The 19,517-nt window shown below is 42.9% G+C and overlaps 1 protein-coding gene across 2 annotated transcripts in view; it reads left to right on the forward strand.

The window, feature by feature from the left end:
• Positions 1-18,095, forward strand: part of L3MBTL1 (L3MBTL histone methyl-lysine binding protein 1) — a 49,545-nt gene extending 31,450 nt beyond the window's left edge. For both annotated transcript variants that reach the window (XM_048498554.1, XM_048498555.1), the window contains 9 exons: positions 309-394; positions 979-1,089; positions 1,687-1,801; positions 3,556-3,652; positions 3,959-4,156; positions 6,122-6,168; positions 8,502-8,659; positions 10,766-10,828; positions 13,179-18,095. In XM_048498554.1, coding sequence (XP_048354511.1) covers positions 309-394; positions 979-1,089; positions 1,687-1,801; positions 3,556-3,652; positions 3,959-4,156; positions 6,122-6,168; positions 8,502-8,659; positions 10,766-10,828; positions 13,179-13,313 — 1,010 coding nt within the window. In that variant the 3' untranslated portion in view covers positions 13,314-18,095. The remainder of the gene's footprint in view (positions 1-308; positions 395-978; positions 1,090-1,686; positions 1,802-3,555; positions 3,653-3,958; positions 4,157-6,121; positions 6,169-8,501; positions 8,660-10,765; positions 10,829-13,178) is intronic.
• Positions 18,096-19,517: the final 1,422 nt, after the last annotated feature.

Below are 19,517 nucleotides of genomic sequence, written 5' to 3' on the forward strand. Positions count from 1 at the left end.
AAGGACTTCTGGGAGATGAAAGGGCTGGGGCTAGTATGCTTTTTAGTTTTTGTTCAGTTTCCAATGACTTACTTTAGGAATTAGATAATATGCCTGCATACTGGTTATGAATTTTGTAGCATATTTGGGTGGTCAAATATTCTTTTGCACAAGGGGGAGGGGGGAGAGACAGGGCCAATTTTGAATTGGCCGGTGAGCTGCATTTGGCTGCAAGTTTTCCTAAGTCCTTGAGAGCTTTTTCCAACTAGTGAAGGATTCTAAGCCTCTCTAGCAAAAGCTTATGACTTGGCAGACTCTTATATTTCCAGACTACCCTGACCCTGAGAACTTCAGCTGGGAAAAATACTTATCAGAAACAGGTGCTTCTGCAGTGCCGGCTTGGGCCTTTAAGGTGGTAAGCAGCCTGCTGTTTCTTCTAGCCTCTACTGTGCATGAACAAATATTTTTGGTGGGCATGAAGGGATGGGATCCCACCTTGATATAGGTCTAACTAGTAAGTTTTCACATTTCTGCAGTACAATTCTCTCTCCTGCCCACAAATCAGCCATTCTCCAGGGAAACTTTTTGGCAATATGCAGGATGGTGTTGTACGTTGGTTAGAATGTTGACTGAATTTCCAGGGGATCTGGGTTCAGATCTCTGCTTTGCCATGACACTTGCCAGATACTGCTAGGTCATGTGATTGTTCCAAAGATAAAATGGGGAAGGGAGAACTGTGTGCTGCCCTGCAGAGAATGGGCAGCATGAAAATGTACTAGAATGTTAGGAACCTGGGAATCACTCCATTGTGCCCAGGAGTAGTGGTTGCAAGCTCCCATAAGTTTATACCCATGCTCAGATTAGTTACTGATGAAGAGCAAATAGGGAGCAAAACATGGATTCATGTTGAAACTCCCTCATCTAGACACAATTGGGTAGAGAGAAGATATTGCTGGTACAATTGAGTTTCACCCCACTCTTCATTCTTCCCCACTCCAGAGGCCGCCCCATGGCTTCTTGATCAACATGAAGTTGGAGGCAGTGGACCGAAGGACTCCCTCCTTGATTAGAGTGGCCAGTGTTGAGGATGTCGAAGACTACAGGATAAAGGTAGCACTTTTTTCTGGCTCTGTTCATAGATTCTGCCCCTAAGTGCTTCTCCCCTGGTCTAATAGAGCTGATTACATTTTGCATTGCACCTTTGCATCCTGACTCCCTTCTGTGCAACACACTTCCCATTTTCTCACTGATAAGGGTTCGGGAATCACCATTCCTTCTTGTATTTGATGAAGGGAGTGTTGACTCTTGAAAGTTTATACCCTAGAAATCTTGTTGGTCTTCAAGGTACTACTGGACTTGAGTCTTGCTCTTCTACTGCAAACCAGTGCGACTACCCAACCACATTTCCATCATGAAAGTCATTCCTTTTTTATCATTTGAAAAGCAAATATCCCCCTAGAAGTGGTTAGTTGGCTGAAGCGCCCAGTTAAAAGCTGTTGTGTATCTTTCGTCTGGCAAATGCCCTCTGAACATTGTTAAAAAGAGATGTTTTGTCTCTAGTGGAAACTGGGAACTCAGCCTTTGGTTTAACTTGCAGAGCAGCCTTTAATGTATTTGGCTTCTCGCTGCCTTCTATGTGTGTGTTTGTTGATGCTCAGGAGAAAGTTCTTGAAATGTAACACCAACTTACTTGATTTCGGCCTGTAGGTCCATTTTGATGGTTGGAGCCACATCTATGATTTCTGGATTGATTCTGATCACCCGGACATTCATCCTGTGGGATGGTGCTCCAAAACTGGACATCCATTGCAGCCTCCTCTCAGTAAGTGCAAACACTGCGTGAGATGCAAGGGCTGTTGCTGCCACCTATGAAACGAGGGCCACAGTAGTAAACTCATTCACTGTGAAATGCAACAGGCCACCACTGCCACGGTCTCTGAGGATAGAGGCCCAGGCCATGGCTCTAAGCTTGCCTGCAAGCACCCAGACCCTTCCTTCAATCCAGAGGACATCTCATCATTGGCAGTTTGTGCCCTCTTAGCTTTCCCACTTTTGGGAATCTGAGGATAATCATTGTAGCGTCCCACTTCTCTGCCTTCAGAGTCCCCCAATCCAGATGCAGGGATGGTTTCCTCCAGGTCTTCTGTTGTTGACCTCCTGCTGCCTTCATCCCAAGACAAGAACTTCCCCCCTCCATTGGTTTACTTAGATTAGGGGTCTGCAACCAATTGGCCATGCTGACAGGGGCTTATGGGAATTGTAGTACATGAACATCTGTAGAGCTGCAGATTGCAGACCCCTGACTTAGATTATGCTTTTATAAACTGCTTTGGGTCTCCGCTGACACATGCTGCTTCTTGGGTTCTAGCACAAAAGGATGGCTGACCACTTGCAAGCCTTGCTCAAGTATTGGTTTTTTTTCCTCTTTCTGTGTCATAAACAGATAATCCCTGGCAAAGTTTCTGATTTTCCTTTGGGGCCATGAGGTCTAGAAAGTTGCTTTCTTTTTCAAATAAGAAAAAATTAAAAAGAGTTAACATTTGTAGTGCTGCCTCCTATGTAATTTTGCTTCTTTAGCTCACTGATGGGTCTGAAAAATAAGATATGGGAAAGGATCCAACAACACTTTCCTTTCAGAGAACGTATAGGTACGATGGGCTGTTCTGAGGTTTTCCCCCCTGCCTCTGAAGGATTTTTGGGAGCAACACTTTTTAAACCTTTTCTGTGTAAGACTTAGACTTAGGAGAAGCAACGCCTTAAGAACTCATGTCGAATTGGATTCCGTTATCAGAGAAATAAACGAGTGCCCTATTCCGCCAGTTCAATACATGCTGTGAATTGGAATCCTGAGATGGAAGTCTAATAGTTTAACCCTAAGTAAAATTACACTCTTCTAAGTCTATTGATTTCTGGGTACAGCTCTGGTTAGAGTTGCCCTGCAAATCGTCTCATCCAAGGACATCTGCTAACATGAAATTCAATTCTGTAATTCTGCATTGGCCCTAAGATCTCATGTGGAGTCTGTTCGTAGATGATCAATGAGGATAAACCTAGAGATGCCATTTACAAGCAAAATAATAAATTAGTTCCACGTGTGCCTTCTAAATAATAATTGATGTCCATAATTTTTCATTAGAGTTAATAAGCGTTTACAGCACAATAATTGTTTGATATAGCAATAATTATTATAATGTTTCTTTTTGCTTCTCCCTGCAGTCTGCACTTTTTGTGTCATGCTGATAGGCCCTCTGTTTGTCAAGGGGGGGTGCCCTTTGTTGAATATAACTTGTGATTAACCTGCATGCAAAACCCAAACATAATCAGCTTTTTAAAAAAACCAAGATTTTCCTCATAGTTAATTATATGCTTCCTAGTTCACTGTTATGGACAAGAAATTGCATGTTCATGTGATAGATTGGGGAAAGGAAGGAAAAGCCTGTTTAAAGAAATTTTAATGGTTTGGAAATAAAACTGAGAGTGAGCATTTACTTTGCACAGCTGCAGAGTACTCTGCTTGATAATAATATTATGACAGCTAATAAGAAATCCTCATCTAGGCTTTTGTCTTCTGTGCAGGGCCAAAGGAATCCCCCTCTTCTGCCAATGGGAGCTGTCCAACCCTGGCATGTAAGACCCTCCCCAGCACCAAGAGTTCCAAATACAGCTTTCACAGGTAAGCTTTCCCCATAAGATTTAAAGGGAATTCTGCTGCCATAGCTTGTATTAGTCTAAGTTGCCCTGAGCTGCAACTGAATCAAATATGGTGTCCATGCGGTAGGACTGCCATACATGTTGTCAAGTATATACACGGTATTTATCCCGCCAGCCATGTTGGCAGCCCATTTTAACTTCCCCCTTTTGCTGACTGCCTGATAGGTCACCGGTGGAGTAGGTCTTCAAGCTGAATTGTCCTTTGGGATAGTCTGCCGGCCATACACAGAACTATGTATCTTCGCTGATCCCCTCTTCTCTTTTCTAGGAAGTGCCCAACACCTGGTTGTGATGGCTCAGGTCATGTGACAGGCCGGTTCACAGCTCACTACTGCATCTCAGGGTGCCCTCTAGCCGAGAAGAACCAGGGAAGAGTGAAGACTGACCTCTCGGACACTGAGAACTCACTTCGAAAGAGGAGCCTAATTGGCTTCTCTCAACGGAAGAAATCTCGACACCATGGAAGGTAAGCTGCTGGTTCTCCTTTACTGATAATCTACACTGAAAAGTTACAAGTCAACTTCCTCTATTCAGGGGCCACTCAGGTGAGCTCCATCAGTTGCTACTACCTTGTACAGAGGCATCTGTCCCTTATAAGTGCAGTGTTTCTCAAAACTTTTGAACTTGACTCTCCCTTCCAAACTGAGTCTACCTTCTCTCATCCCCCTCCCCAGCAGCGATATTGTTAAATAACAAAGCATGCAGAGAACCTTGTATAAGCATGCAGTTTGTCTCCAGGATCTGGAGAGCAAGACTATGCTATAGTCCTGGCATTTTAAAAAAGAGCAGGACATGACCTCTCACCTTCTAAAACTAGACACAGCAATGCACTAGTAGAACAAAGACCATCTTTTCCTGCATAAGGGATGCTTGGTCTCAAGGTATCAGACTTCTCTATAATCCCAGTGTCAATCAGTAAGGATCCCTGGAAGAAGAAATTCGACCATGTGATTTGGCAGGTAAGGAAGGGGACTCTGTACCTTTTTCTTGAGGAAACAAGAAGTTTCTTAGGCTCTTGTCTTAGAGACTGTATATCCAAGGGTCTTTGCCTCTCCTTTGAGTTGTTCTATCTCCTTTCCAAAGAACAAAAGTTTCAGAATCAGTGCAAACAAACAGACAGGTTGGTGTTTCCCATTTTGTCTATAACTACTAGAAGATCAATGAGTGTAGACCTGGAGATGTCATTTATGAGCAAAATAATAAATTAATTAATAAATATGTGTGCATTCTAAACAATAATTAGGCAATGTCTGTACATTTTTATTAGAATTGTTGTGCTTATGGTGTAATGATTGTTTGATATAGCAATAATAATTATTATATTTCTTTCTGGTTTTTCCTGCAGTCTGCACATTTTGTGTCATGCTGATTGGTCTTCTTGTTGGAAAATCATGCCCTAGTTTAGGGGTGGCCAACCTATGGCACTTCAGATGTTCATGGACTACAATTCCCATCAGCCCCTGCCAGCATGGCCATGAACATCTGGAGTGCCATAGGTTGGCCACCCCTGCCCTAGTTCATAAGTATAGCGGGAACGATACTGTTTTCATGTGATAGAGATGTGAATTCACTTGTCTTCCTTGTAACAATAATTTGTGTTTAATGAGCTCTGCCTGTGGAAGGGACCTTCAAGAGCAGAACTTTCCTGCTTCTCCTTCCTTGTGCAGCCCACTGAGCTCCCTGAAATTTTTTTTCTGGGGTCAGCAAACCCTTAGGAACAGCAGAGAGGCAAAATTGGAAGGGGAAAATCAGTAGAAACTACCATCCCCACTTTTGAGGAAAGAAGTCATGGCTGAATACAAACCTACAATGTTTCATGTGAACTAGGCACCATGTGCAAATGCTTGATTATGGAATTGGCCCAATATGTATGATTTTTCCCCTCAGAAAAAAGGCAGGAAAATCCAGACATATGAACTGAAGTTTAGTTAATGTCGTCTCTACTATAGCTCTTCACCTTCCAATCTAGGGCCATTTCTGCACGGTCAGGTGAGCGGGGGTGCATTGGCATAGCCTTTGCATAGACTGCGCCACTCCCGAATGGCTCTTACCTCCTGCTGCCTTCCATCACGTTGTGGGGACACACCCCCATGGCCAGAGCAACGCTCTGGAGTTGGAGGCCAGGAGGCGTGTCCCCTGGCCTCCACAAAGTGACAGAAGGTGGTAGAAGGTGTTCGGGAGGGCCGCGGGAAATATGCCAGCTTCCACCTGCTGCCGTTCACTCAGCACTGAATGGAAGCCGGCGTTTTCCAAAAATCTCGCTCCCTGAGCGAGGTTTAAAAACACTGTTTTTTGGGGTGACAGCGTCGCCAAATCGATTTGGCAGTGGCACCTGTGCAAAGGCTCACCCCCAAAACGATGTTTTACTGGCCTGTGCAGAAACAGCCTAGGCCTTGATAGTTCAGAAATTAAACTTTTCTTGTTTCTCCAGGGGGCGACCTCCAAAATACCGGAAAATCCAGCAAGAAGACTTTCAAAGTAAGCATGTTTTCTTCGTCTTTGTTTTGCCTATAACAAGAAGGGGATTGCTTCTGCAAGAATTGTATTAAAAGGCAGACAAACTTGCTGTTAAGAGGGTACTTCAAGCATAAACTTTGCAGAGTAAAATTAACAGATAATGTACCTTGTACACATGTGATTTTCATTTTGAGCAGCATCTTTATTGTAATATGGTCTGGCTGTTTCCTATTTATGCAACACAAGAGTAATCCTCTGTATCGCCATAGTGACTAAAACCTTCTTAAAATGTAATGTAAGAAGGATTAAGAGGTTTCCAAGGAAAGCATGGATACTGCTGAACTGCTTCTCAAACCTTGTTCAATCAAAATACTGCACCCAATTTTCTATGAAACCCACCTCTCCCTCAGCCCTTTGGCTGCTTTCTCCTCAGTGCCAAGTTCTGACAGCATGATAAACCCCTAAGAAAGCATTATCTAAGTACTGGCTGATGTTGATTCTTTTTTTCTTTTTCTTTTTAAAAAATATATTGATTAGTTAAAAGAAAAATAGAAAATAAAAACATAAGTCCTTTTCTTAAAAAAGAAATATATATATACATAAAATACACCATACAAATTCTTGATAACCGCAATAAAATGTTGTACAATGTTATAAAGTGATGATGATTATAAATCTAAATATAAATTTCAAGAATTGTTTCCTGGATATTGAAAAGTAGGGTCGTATATTATTGTTGTCTATCCATTATATATTTAAATGTTTTCCCCCTTTCCCACCTCTTGTCACCTTTTTAATGTAGTATAACAAATGATTTACTAGTAATTCACAAACGATATTTCAACTACCTCCTGCTCTGCTACCCTCTTTTAAGAATAATATGAATAGTACACCTTCCATTTGTCTTGAAATTCTTTTGTTGGTCTGTTATTCACATAGTTGGTCTCACAATTACTGCATATTCAGCTAGCTTACTTTCCCAATCCTCTCTCATGGACAATGAACTGCTTTCCATTTTGATGCAAATATAACTCTGGTAGCTGTTATCATACATCTAAACAATTCTTCCAAGTTTTTCTAAATGTTTTAGGGGAGAAGGCCCAATGCATACTCTTGACTTCCATTGCAAATTTAATGGTTAAGATTTTCTGGATTTTGGCATGTATTTTTTCCAGTGTTTTTTCCCATCTTTCTGCACATGATATAGGGTACCTCTAACGTCTAACCTATACAGGGAGGGGTGGAATATAAAGGCAATAAATCAATCAAATCTTTGCATTTTCAACATTAACCATTATAATTCTTGCCCTTCTCCTTTAGGGTAAAATACCAATTTTCTCTTAATGATTGATTTGCTGTAAATGTTATATGTTTCACCCATAAGGTTGATGATGATTCATGATGCTGCTTTGGATACTCATTAAGGCTCACTTGATTTATTTTCTAGCCCCAGCAGTGACCACTTGAAAATATACTGTGGAAGTGCTGCTCTATATCTACATGACCACTTTTTCATCTTTTTCATATAGCTTTTTCCAAGTAGTCACAACCCCACTGTTTCTTACTGTGTAGGGAAACTCCACACTGACACAAATGGCTTGTAGGATAAGCACTGTTTGCCTAAATATTTACATGTCTGAAGCCTGCATAAACGAGCCCTTTTTCTGTAAATAGTATCCTTACCTGGTATCTCATCATCTGAAGGACTTTACCTAACAAATCTTTATGACTGCACACAAATACAACCTTGGCAAGAGAAGGGAACTGAACCTTATCCTTCCACCTGCCCTTTTCTCACCAAAACAGCTGTACCCTAGTTGAATTTTATACCTGGTAGTGTTTACTTCTCGTTTTGGAGCCTGTGCAAAAGAAACGGTTCTGGTCCAGCCTTCCTAGGGCAAAAAGAACAGGTAGGGTGAGATTAGGGTTCAGCTTTATTCTCTGGGCATCCATGCTGTTCTTTCATTTGTTCCTCAGTTTCAAAGGTAGGTTCATATATAATTAATATCTACCCACTATTCAATAGATTTTGTTTTTCTTGAAAAAACTGGATTATGTTTTTAATTTTTGATGTTTCTTTTCTTGTAATTAATTGAAATCAATCTTTGTTTAATTTCCCATCCCCCCACCCCCAACTCTATTTCATATGGAATTGGCATTAGACTTATTCTAATGTTTTGGAATGAACCATTATGTCTAGTTTAGCCCCGTTAGAAGTTGGGGCAGTCATGTTTGTAAGAGGAGAGAAGACTTGGAGGTCAAATAGATGGGAGGTCAAATAAGAACACATAAAATAATTCTGACATCAGTCTGTACTTCAGCCAGTCTGATAATCCTTTCAATGTCATTGCCAGCTATTTCTTCAGACAATATGCACCAGTCTCTTTTCATGTCGGCCTTATCAACACACCCTGACCGTTCCCTGTCTCTCTGCTGGGAGCAGCACTGTAAGCTCCTACCAGGAGTGGCTGGGATCACAGCATCTACAGTGGCCAAATGGACCATTGATGAGGTAAGAAAGTGTGAAAGGGGGATGGATTGGTAAAAGCATAGGCTTGCTTTTTAGGGGCATTTATGCCACTTCCCACACAAATTTTCCAAATAGATCTTTAGAAAAAGTAGCCTGGAGAGCACTCACAAAAGACGCTTGTGAATCACCACGAGGCGCGATTGCTGCGGGGGATGGGGAAGAGCGAGGCCAGTGACACCCCCCCCCCATTAACGGAGGGGCAGAAGGGAGAAGGAACCATGCTAGAGAAGGGCTAGCATCACCAGAAGAAAGGAGGGGCGAGCAAGACTTTAAAGCGGCTTCCCCTCCTTTGTCCCGGGCCATGTGCTCGTCGGCTTACGATTTGCCCACCCACCTCTCCCTAAAAACTTTTATGTTAATGCATGCTTATTTTGTCATAGCCCTGATGATTGGCGGTTTGGCGCATGGGTATGGCTCGGGAAGGGAAGGGGAAGGGAGCTAGGGAGCTACGCCTTCCCCTTGGGAACAGCAACAGCGGCAAGAGGCGACCTCCCCTGTCGAACCGGGCCGAAGGGGAACATCTCTGGCCAGGAGCGTCCGCCCAGCAGAGCCCCGCAATGGAACGAAGCTTGGAACGAGGCATCCGCCCTACTGAGCTGTCACACGTCACCCGTATGACCAGACCCAGACCCATGCTTAGCCTCACGCTTCTGCTCAATAAAATGGCTATGGCCAATTTATTACCCTAGCAATTGAGTAGTGTGTATTATTGGTAAAGGGACTCGCACAAAAAGAGATCCACCCTCGGACAGCAAAAGGTTGTCTTCCCTTTAGGCCCCTTGTAATTTCATTGTCCATAAGAAGCCCAGCTTCTGAAGACCAGCTTAATCTGTCAGAATTTAGGAGAGTAAAAAGAGACAGGACCTTTTCAGTTGCTTCATCCCACATATATAATTCATTCTACTCAGGGGGTCTCATAATGCTGTGACATGTGTCTTTTATAGACTGAGGTAAAAAATTCCTATTTCTCTTCAGTCCTTTTCTTGAATAGGTTAGTTCTTTTTAGTTGTCCCAATGCTATGGGTATTAGTGTATTATACTGGTTGAAAATGACCATTCCGATGTTCTGTAATTACTATAGGCTATCTTGGGTATTTCTGTGGTACGTACAATTTACAAATATCTACTTAACTCTAAGGGCCCCCCCCCCCCCCCCCCAAAAAAAACACCAAAAATCTTTTCACTCTCTGGACATGTTTGAAACATTGTCACTTGATTTATTTGTGAGTGCAACCACAAAATGGCTTCCACAAGATGCGGAACTCACCTCAAAATGGCTGCTTTGGGAGGCAGAACCAACTACAAAATGTCAGAGAGTTAGGTTATGTGGAACTCCCCAACCCACTCTTATTCAAACCAGGCAGTGTGCTTTCATCCCAGGCTCTGCTATCTGCAACAGAAAAATAGCTGGGTGGCTTGGGGAGGAGAGAAGGACTTAATTCCTTCTCCCCTTCAAGCCAGACTATTGTCCTAAGAAGTACTGGGTGCTTCACGAGCACCTGTAAATATACTTCATGAAGAGCACTACTTGTTGCAGGGAAAAAAACAGGAAAGAGTTGTTTAATCCTTGTCTTGCCCACTGAATCTTCCCTATGAGGCACCCCCCCCCCCACCCCACACACACAGTTTTCTCCATTAAGAATACAAAACCAGTAGTAAGACTGGCTGAGGCCTGTCCTAGACAGCCCCAGGCTAGCCAGATCTCAGAAGCTAAGCAGGGTTGGCCTTGGCTAGTATTTGGATGGGTGACCTCCAAGGAATATCAGGGTCATGATTTGGCAAAACCACCCTGGAAAGTCTCTTGCCTTGAAAACCTTAGGAGGTCACCATAGATCAGCAGTGAATAACAATAGCAAAAAAGTCCTAGATGAAGGAAAAAATGTCTTGGGTATGACACAATTTTGCAAGGGAATCAGCAGTTGTGAAAGAAGCTACACACCTCTCCCTGTTGCCTATCAGTTATAGAAAGACTTGTATTTATGTTAATTTGGCAAGTGGAAGTTGGAATGTGTATTGGTTGAGGTAATGGAAAAGGATAGTTTTTTTCCTGAGTATGTATTTAACTCCTTGTATGTCTTTTCTTATAAGGTCTTTAACTTTGTACAGACCTTGACGGGTTGTGAGGACCAAGCAAGACTCTTCAAGGACGAGGTAAAGGAAATGATACTTGTTCTTATGAGGTGGAACTGCCATTGGCTCTTGAAGTGGGATGAAAGCATTGTGAGTGATTGTATACGAACTGGTCAAGCTGATTTTCAAAGCCTGATTTGCAAATACATCATCCTTTTGGGACATTATTTCCCTTTGGTTCTGGTGATATAAGATGCCCACCAGCTCCAAACAAGAAGCCAGAAGAGATAGGGATTAATGGGAGGAGGTGGTTGACATACATTTAAAATATGAGCTGAATTCTGTATGAGAGCTGGAGTAGCATAGTAGTTAGAGTATTGGACTGGGCCCTAGTACAACTGGATTTGAATCCCTGCTCAGCCTTACCGGGTGACTGTGAGTCCTTCACAGTCTCTCAGCCTAATCTACCTCACAATGTTGTTATTGTGAGGATAGGATGGAGGAGAGGAGAATGATATGCAAAGTCACTTTGGGTTCCATTTAGGAAGAAAACCAGGAGATAAATACGAAGAAAATTGTATTTTCAAAATAAGCAATGCCATGAAGACCAATTGTGAATTGTCCAGGCAATCTGTTGGTCTAACTGAGGGTTAAAGCAGCAATCTTTTTTTTCCTGTTACAACCAGGCAACTTCTCTACTTTCTGTAAAGAGTAGGAGTTAAACTTGGTCTACACATATGGCAGAATAATGTTGTAGAGGTCTAAGGTGGCAAAATAGACTGTTCCACTGTAGATTGCAGGTTTTTAATCTTCCCCAATGTGAAAACTGCCTATGAACAAACAGAAATAGCATATTGAGAAGGACGAGGTAACAACCTTTCATGTTTTGCTAGTTTTGCTATTTTATGGTCAAAAGGAATTATTAATATAGAGGAACTTTGAAATATGTAGTTCCTTACCTATAACCTGAAGTGGCACAATTAGGTATATAACCTCAGTATTTTACCACTTCTTTGCTACCTCATTGTGCTGTCTGTATAGAGTAGGTCCTTAGCCTTGCTCTGCAGAAGGCAGGAGAGGAAGGTGGTTGAAAGTTTTGGATGAGCAGTAGAATTGGAGGTTTGGTGGTTGTTCGCTTGCTTATTAGTTTTATTTTTATTGTTCTCAATATTTAACCACACCGAAGAGTTAGTCCTGCAGAGGTAAAAAGCAAAAGATGCTTTTTGAAAGAAGTTATGGCTCTCTGAACTTGGCGTCCAGGGGCAAAGCAATCTATGAAGGTAGAGAGGCTTAGTTTGTATCACAGTTTCTAAAGATTTGTGTAGCTAAGTGGAGAAAAGAAGTGGCAAGGGAATTACCAGTGAGCTTTTTTAGAACAAAGATGTCAGTGATTTCCACACAGGGTGTAGGCTTCTTTGGTTTCCCTATCGCCAATGCAACTGCTGATACATCTCTTCCATGTGGCAGGTTTCCTTGAAGGGGCTCTGCCTCAACTCCCTAGCAGCAACCGTCCCCCCTGCCCTGGGCCACTGAGGCATATTTATTTTTTAAATGGTGAAGGCTAGCAATTTACAGAGCCTGATGTGCCTATTGTGAATCAAAAACTCTGCACAATGGGGCCAAGTGCAGAAAAAAAAGTTTTTTAAAAACAATAATCAGCGGAATCACCAGGCTTGCAGAAGAACTGAATAAAAAATAAAGGAGGGCATTAAAAACAGTTTTAAAATGCTAAGATGTCAGAAGATTACCTCACAGGATATCAGCAGCAAGATGAGATTGCCTAGGTAACCTAGGTAATTGCTGCAGTTTTATTTTGAAATCTGATGTGAGTTGTGGGGATAGGCGGGGGAGGGGTGAAGCTACAGTAGGAGGGAGGGAGGTGAAAAACTGGAAGGAGAAGAGGGCTGAATGAAAGGAAGAAGGGAAAGGAAAAAAACTACAAAGGCTGCGTTGGAAGGGAGAGAAGAGTGAACGCAGCACAGGAAGAAGGACCAGGTGGAGAAGGAGTGGATTCCCCCCTGCGATTCCTTATGGGTTCCTTGCTCATATTTTCTAATGCTGAATCTATTACTGCTTATCATTGATTTTTTTCAAAGGACATCCATTGTCTTTCACTCAGCCTGGAGGCTTCTCATTGACGCTAGGGGGCAGCCTCTGTTCTGGGAAGTGCAACCTACATCTCTTAAGCATGGTCAGTGTTGCTGAAAGAGGCAGGTGCCCCTTTCTCAGAATACCACACTGCCAAGAATTGGAAGCCACCAGAATGAAACAAAGCTTTTTTGTGCTGGTCAGAAGCTGGGATGTGATACGCTTCAATGAAATACTGCATTCGATTGTGAAATAAGCATGGGGTGGAGATAAGATTTCATTTTAGGAGGAAGTGTGAATATGTGTGAAAGAGAAACAGATATCTTCTCTTATTTTCTTATAGATGATTGATGGAGAGGCATTCCTTCTGCTGACTCAGGCTGATATTGTGAAGATCATGAGCGTCAAGCTCGGCCCGGCACTGAAAATCTACAACGCCATCCTCATGTTCAAAAATGCTGACGACACCTTAAAGTGATCCACCGTGAGCAGTGTTTGACTTCCTTCTACAGGAGCTGCCAAAACTCTCATCTGTCTGTCTCAGCGGAGTGGAGACCTTCCTGATTTGCTGCAGCTGTAAAATCCTGCCAACTTGCTCTCTTTGAGTCCATCTTCATTTACATGCCAAATCCATCCCCTGTCTCTTTCTCCTCTCTCTTTTCGACTGGTCTTTCAGAATACTTCCCTTCCATGCCTAGCAGTGGAGCTCTTGCAGTGTCCTCCCTGAAGCCACAAATCCAGCCAGGTTCTTCTCCTGATGTTTTAAAGGCACAGAACAGGAGTTTGAGACTGGGCTTGCTGCTGGATTTAACCTATCTTGGATTTAACCCTTTAGCTCTTGGCTGCCTGGATTTTCACTCTCTCAAGTGTGCCTGGGTTAGATGAGAAGGAGGATATCTATGTATGGGCAAGAAGTACAGGCAGTTACCCAACTGCAAATGACATCAAATCCTTGGAAGTTCTTTAACATCTGATATCTCTGAGCAAAAGTAATTCTCTGATGAGCAGGGTTTTGACAATGAACTTATCTGGGGGCAGATGATGCTATATCCAGGGACTCTGAAGAACTGGGTGCTGGTCCTTCTAAGATAGACGATTGGACTAAATACACTGTAGACATAACCTGCCCTGGCAATTCTGTATTCATCGTTGCTGTTGAAAAAAAAAAGATAGCTTGGTGCTCACAGTTTATATACTTGTAAATTTGCCATGTTAAGCGTGGACAATGAGAGGAACAAAGTAGGGTTCCTTGATGTAATTTCTGCTAGTCTGGTCCTTGGGGTCTGCATGAAGCAAAAAAAGATATATGGCATCTGAACAAAACAAATTAGGCAATCTAACAGACTTAGCACTAAGTATAAAGCAAATAGCACCATTAAGGGAGAGCTGGGCAGGGAATGGCAGCTAACTTTACCCCTTGCCACTAGCTGGGTAACTGTTGGGCAGTATGAGGGGGGAATCCTATACAAAGAAGCAATTTTTCAGATTCTTTATCCTGATTTCATCAGTTCTTCCCTAGCAGACTCAATTAAATTCAGTATGTGCCAAATGTTTACCTTCAGCTGGTTGACAAAGTTTCAAGATTTACAGGGCAGCCCTATGCAAAATTACTTTAGTCTAAAGCAACTGATTTCAGTGGGCTGTGACTGGTATCATTCTGCATCGGGCTGCGCTGAAACATTTTTAAAACACTGTTTCTGAATGACTACCTTAAATGCTGGGGGAAAATCCCCAGATCGTTTGCTGTGTACTACAGCAGATATTTCTGAGGCTTTCTTGATATTGGCTGATGATGGATAGTCACAGATGTTCTGTGCATCCAATTTAGCTATGTGGAGTTACCTGAAGAGACTTGAGTTGCAAAGCCAACTCTGCTTTTAGGCAAAGTAAAAAATGTGACCTCAGGCAGTGTGGCTTAGGTGCTACTTACAAGCAACAAATTTCCAGTTTTATTATTTATTATGAATAGTGGGGAGTTTCTTGGGATGGGACTACTAGGACAACACTTTCTAACTTCTGTCATTCTAGAATTCATTCTGGATCATTCTTTCTTTATCCTAGAAGTTCAGTCCTTATGGATCTTTATCTCACTTTACAATCATCCTGTGTAATGGTTTAGGTTAAAAGACAGCAGTGTCCATGGACTCCAGACTGGAATTTGGATCAGAGTTTTTCAGGTTTAAAACTCAACCCTCTAACCACTGTACTGCAGAGAGTTCCTGGGTATGAAGCTTCCTAAGGTCATGAAAATTTTTGTTGTTGCTGTTTTTCCTCAAACTGTAAAGGTGGGGTAACTGTTCTTTACCATACATACACCAGCAATGTGTCTCATAGTACTGTGGTTCGTGAAGTCCACTTTTTATGGTTGGGTCAAATTCATGCAAAGTTTCCCATGGAAATGCAGCATTTTGCCTCAGATATTATGAAATGCTTGGTCACATGTGGCCTTCCTTTTAAACAGTTGGCCACTTGCCATTCAAGTGAAATGCAGGTCTCAGTTTTTCTCTTGTTATCATAGTAAACTTTTGTTTTAAGTAAATGTTAAAAACTTTATCCTCCCTTTGAACATCATTAGATGTTTACTTGTTGGGACAAATAATACTGGGAAGAAAGAATCTTTGCTCTTCTGGATAAAATCTTCCCAACAGATGCAACTGGTTGCTGAGTGTATGGTGCCAAAATATCATCCTTTTCCCAAAGAGGTGTTCTTCATTTTAGTCAATCTTGAAAAAGGATGGAGAGGACCACTGAAGATTACCTAGATGACTGTTTCCAATGGGATTTTCAAAAAAAGATTTGTTTTCAGACTCAAGACAGAACTGACAGAAGCCCAGTTTCCATGACCACTTACAGATCAGTCGGTGTATTTGCAGGAAACAAACCCTGCCAAGAAGGATCATTGCATCATTCATAAGTTTCCAAGAATGAATACATTACCCCGTCAACTCCATCGGTGGGAATGAAAATGGATTATTGATATTATGGATGGGAATGACATTGTCTGGAAATGTGAAACTTGACAGCTGGCTCCAAACATGTTCCATTAAGCAGAGATACCTGGATGCTGCCAAGACCCACTTCAAGAGAAATGTGTAATGGAGTAGAGGCTATGTCTGGTACGATTACACTGAAACCTCGACTGATCAAGCCAGTTCTACTTCTCTGACTCTATAGGTTTTGATTCCATTCTTTGGCTTGGAAAGTTAATTTTCTTCTGAGTCTTATAGCTGGAGCTGCAGCAGGTGGCTACTTGAGATCTTCAGTGCCAAATGTTACTCCGTCAGAGACTTAGAAGCTTAACATGCCCTAGATTCCCCTTCAACTCTCTTTCCACTCTTTCATGCCACCTTGTAAGAAAGCTGAAGTGGATTTGCACCAGGAATGGAGTTGTTGCTCCCAACAGCTCTGAATTCTTCCAAAAGAACATGATCCTTACTGGAAATAAGTGTAAAAAGTCAAGTCTCTAATATTGTGTGTGTGTGAGAAACAAAAATAACTGTAGGTGGTAGGAGTGTTCACCCTCAAATAACATGGAACTTCAGCACTCCTGTCCTGTTTATCTAACGTCATAGATACCGTAGGTCATTCCTCTCATCCTTTGAGGCATGAAGCTTCTGAATGAATCCAGATTGAGGAAACTGTAGCTGTACTTGACAAGAATGCTGAAGGGCTGCTTATTGCTGAAACTTGGTTGGACCCTTATCGTTCTGTGTAAAGAAAACCAAATCGAACTGAACGTTTGTATGTGTGTGCAAGGGAGACAGCAGAATCAAAGGGAACTTGCCTTTTTCTGTGTTTGCTCAACCCTGTGTCTGGAAGGGTTGCTTCAGAGACATTAGCTCTGAAATGCAGTGGATGAGGGAGGGAGAGACGGGAGGCAGCCTTGAAGTCACCAGATATTCTCTTGAAGTTTATAGCATTACCAGGTGGCCTGACTATCAGAGCCCTGGGAGAATACTGCCAATCAGAACAAATGTCCTGGCATAGATTAATCTGCTAGTACTGTAAAGGCAGCTACTTGTACATTGTCTCATTCTATAACAACTTGGTGAGTTACGGTGCTGCTTAAGCATGAGTAGAATACCTAAGAGCCACCAAAGTGCCATGCTGATTCTCAGAACTTCACTCCAAAGGCCATATTTTGACTGAGCCTTTCTTGGAAAAGATCCCCACCACTCCAGTTAAAGGACCTCAGGTAGCAGGCACCTTTCTGTGTCTAAGACCTCAAAGAGCCACTGCCAAGTTGCAGGAAGCGGTACTGAGCTAGATGAACCAATGGCCTGATTCAATGTAAAGCAGGTCCCTAGGGTCCTGATCCTGGCATGACTGAAGTTAGTAGAATAGGGAATCAACTCATGCACCCTAGGGGTTATTTTGTCTCAAGAATCGTAACAGCTCCCTTTTGGGAGTCAGTGGCAGCTAAATAGTTTCCTGAGCAAATACTCATAGGACAATATGGCCTCTACTTGCCTCCTCATAGGTTCCTGCACAGTAGGTGGCATTTCCTAGTTCTTAGCAATTGAGAGCCTAGGCATCTTTTCCAAGACTAAGCAAGACAATCAGCCAGATAATGGATGTAAATGGTTTGGAACCCTTCCTCACTTTTGCTAATGGTATTGTTCTGAGTAGTAGTTCTCTGTCAGTGGCTGAATCACAACCCACCTTGGCTCAATGGAGGCTTCTTCTGGTTCTTCTCCACTCGGCTGTAGCAATTATGATTTATCCCAGCAAGCATGATTGTTCATAGTTTTGCAAGGAATGGATAGGCAATAGAGTCATTCTGGTAGTGTGATGATTCACCAGGATAAGGCCTGATGTACTTCTATGATACAAGAGAAGGTATTACATTCAGCTTGCGTTGAACCTCTCCTTTGGTGTATGAATTCACCAACAAGTATAGAAAATATTACAGAATCTTCAGTTAATGGATTTCAGTGGACTTAGAAAGATATAACTCTAGTTAGGATTGCACAGAAGGGACTTAGCAGATCATATAACTCAGTGATGGCGAACCTATGGCACGAGTGCCAGAGGTGGCACTCAGAGCCCTCTCTGTGGGCACTTGCTCACAGGGTTCATAATGCAGGGGGGGGGGGGCAGAAAATCACCCACACACACATACTCACATCTAGGCTGGCTTGGGGCGTTGGGCACAACGCCCCGCAGAGAGCAGGAAGGACTCGGCTGGTGGGCCTGGTGCCTGTGCTCCGGATGGCTGCTGCCCGAGGTGGGGCAGAGGATTAGGAAGCGGAGATGCTAGAGAGGCGCAGAGCAGTGCGCACAGGACTTGTTGGAGGTTAGAGCAGGCTGGCCCCTGCTTGAGTGGGTGGGGTGGAGGCACTGGAGCAATGCAGGGCAGAGCGGCGGGTGCCCGCAGGACTAAAACCTCAGTATTCAGGTTAAATTGTGTGTTGGCACTTGCAATAGGTTTTTATTTATTTATTTTATTTATTATTAGGTTTTTATACTGCCCTCCCCCGGAAGGATCAGGGCAGTGTACAAATAAACATATACAGACAGGGGAAGGTTAAAACCAGTACAAATATAATGGAAGCCCTGTCTCCTTATTAAAACCAGTAACAGCAATACAGCCAGCATCTGAGAACTAAAACCACCCCCCCGCCCCGGGGAAACCGAAAAGGTCCCCACTAAAATGGGCCACCTAATTAAAACAATCAGAGAACAAGGGGAGGAGGGTAGGGGACTAGGGGCACTCTCAGCAGCCGACACCCCCCCCCCCCAAAAAAAACCCGGCGAAACAACTCACCAAGGTCCCGCAGGGCCCGGACAGATGGAGGGAGGCTGTTCCACCAGGCAGGGGCCAGGCCCGTAAAGGCCCTGGCCCTAGTGGAGGCCAGCATCATCATAGAGGGGCCAGGAACAACTAGCAAATTGGCCTCTGCCGAATGCTGAGACCGAGCTGGGACATATGGGGTAAGACGGTCCCGAAGGTACGAAGGTCCCAAGCCGTGTAAAACCTTAACACCAACACCTTGAAGATGGCTCAGAACTCAACTGGGAGCCAATGGTTGCAATTTGGGTTGCAATTTGGGCACTCGGTCTTGAAAAGGTTCGCCATCACTGACATAGCCCATCCTCTTGAACAGAATATCTTCTCCTGAAACATCCCAAAACAGATTGTGATCCAACTTCACTTCTTCCAACATTCAGTGGGAAACGGTGCCACAAATCCTTTTATTTTGTTGGACTTTTAACTCCGCATGGGCCAAAAACAGAGGTGTGAAAATGGTGTTAACCCTTTTACACCGTTTTAAACCCCTTTACACTGTTTTCACACTGATGTTTCTAGCCCATGCGGAATCCGCCAGAGAGTTAAAAGTCCAACAAAGTCTCAAGAATTTAGGGTCATAAGCAACAATACAGTGTCCTACCCCTCCCTGGCCCCTAAAACCCAGATATTTAAAAAAAAATATATTCATCTTTTGGAAGCCATGTAGCCTTGGGGCTTGACAGCTTTCCAATTAAAAAGGGTTCCGAAGTTGAAACTAAATAATTTGTACTAATGTAGAACCTTCATATGTGATGACATTAAGCATGACACATACTGGTTTTAGCCATTAGTTACTTTCAGTGGCTCCCATCAATAGGTGAAGAAGGATGCAGCCTCACTGCTTGATATGTGATCTCTCCTAGGAGGACCACAGAGTTAGCTCATTAAAAT

The sequence above is a fragment of the Sphaerodactylus townsendi genome, linkage group LG05 (assembly GCF_021028975.2).
Source record: "Sphaerodactylus townsendi isolate TG3544 linkage group LG05, MPM_Stown_v2.3, whole genome shotgun sequence".
Lineage (NCBI taxonomy): Eukaryota > Metazoa > Chordata > Lepidosauria > Squamata > Sphaerodactylidae > Sphaerodactylus > Sphaerodactylus townsendi.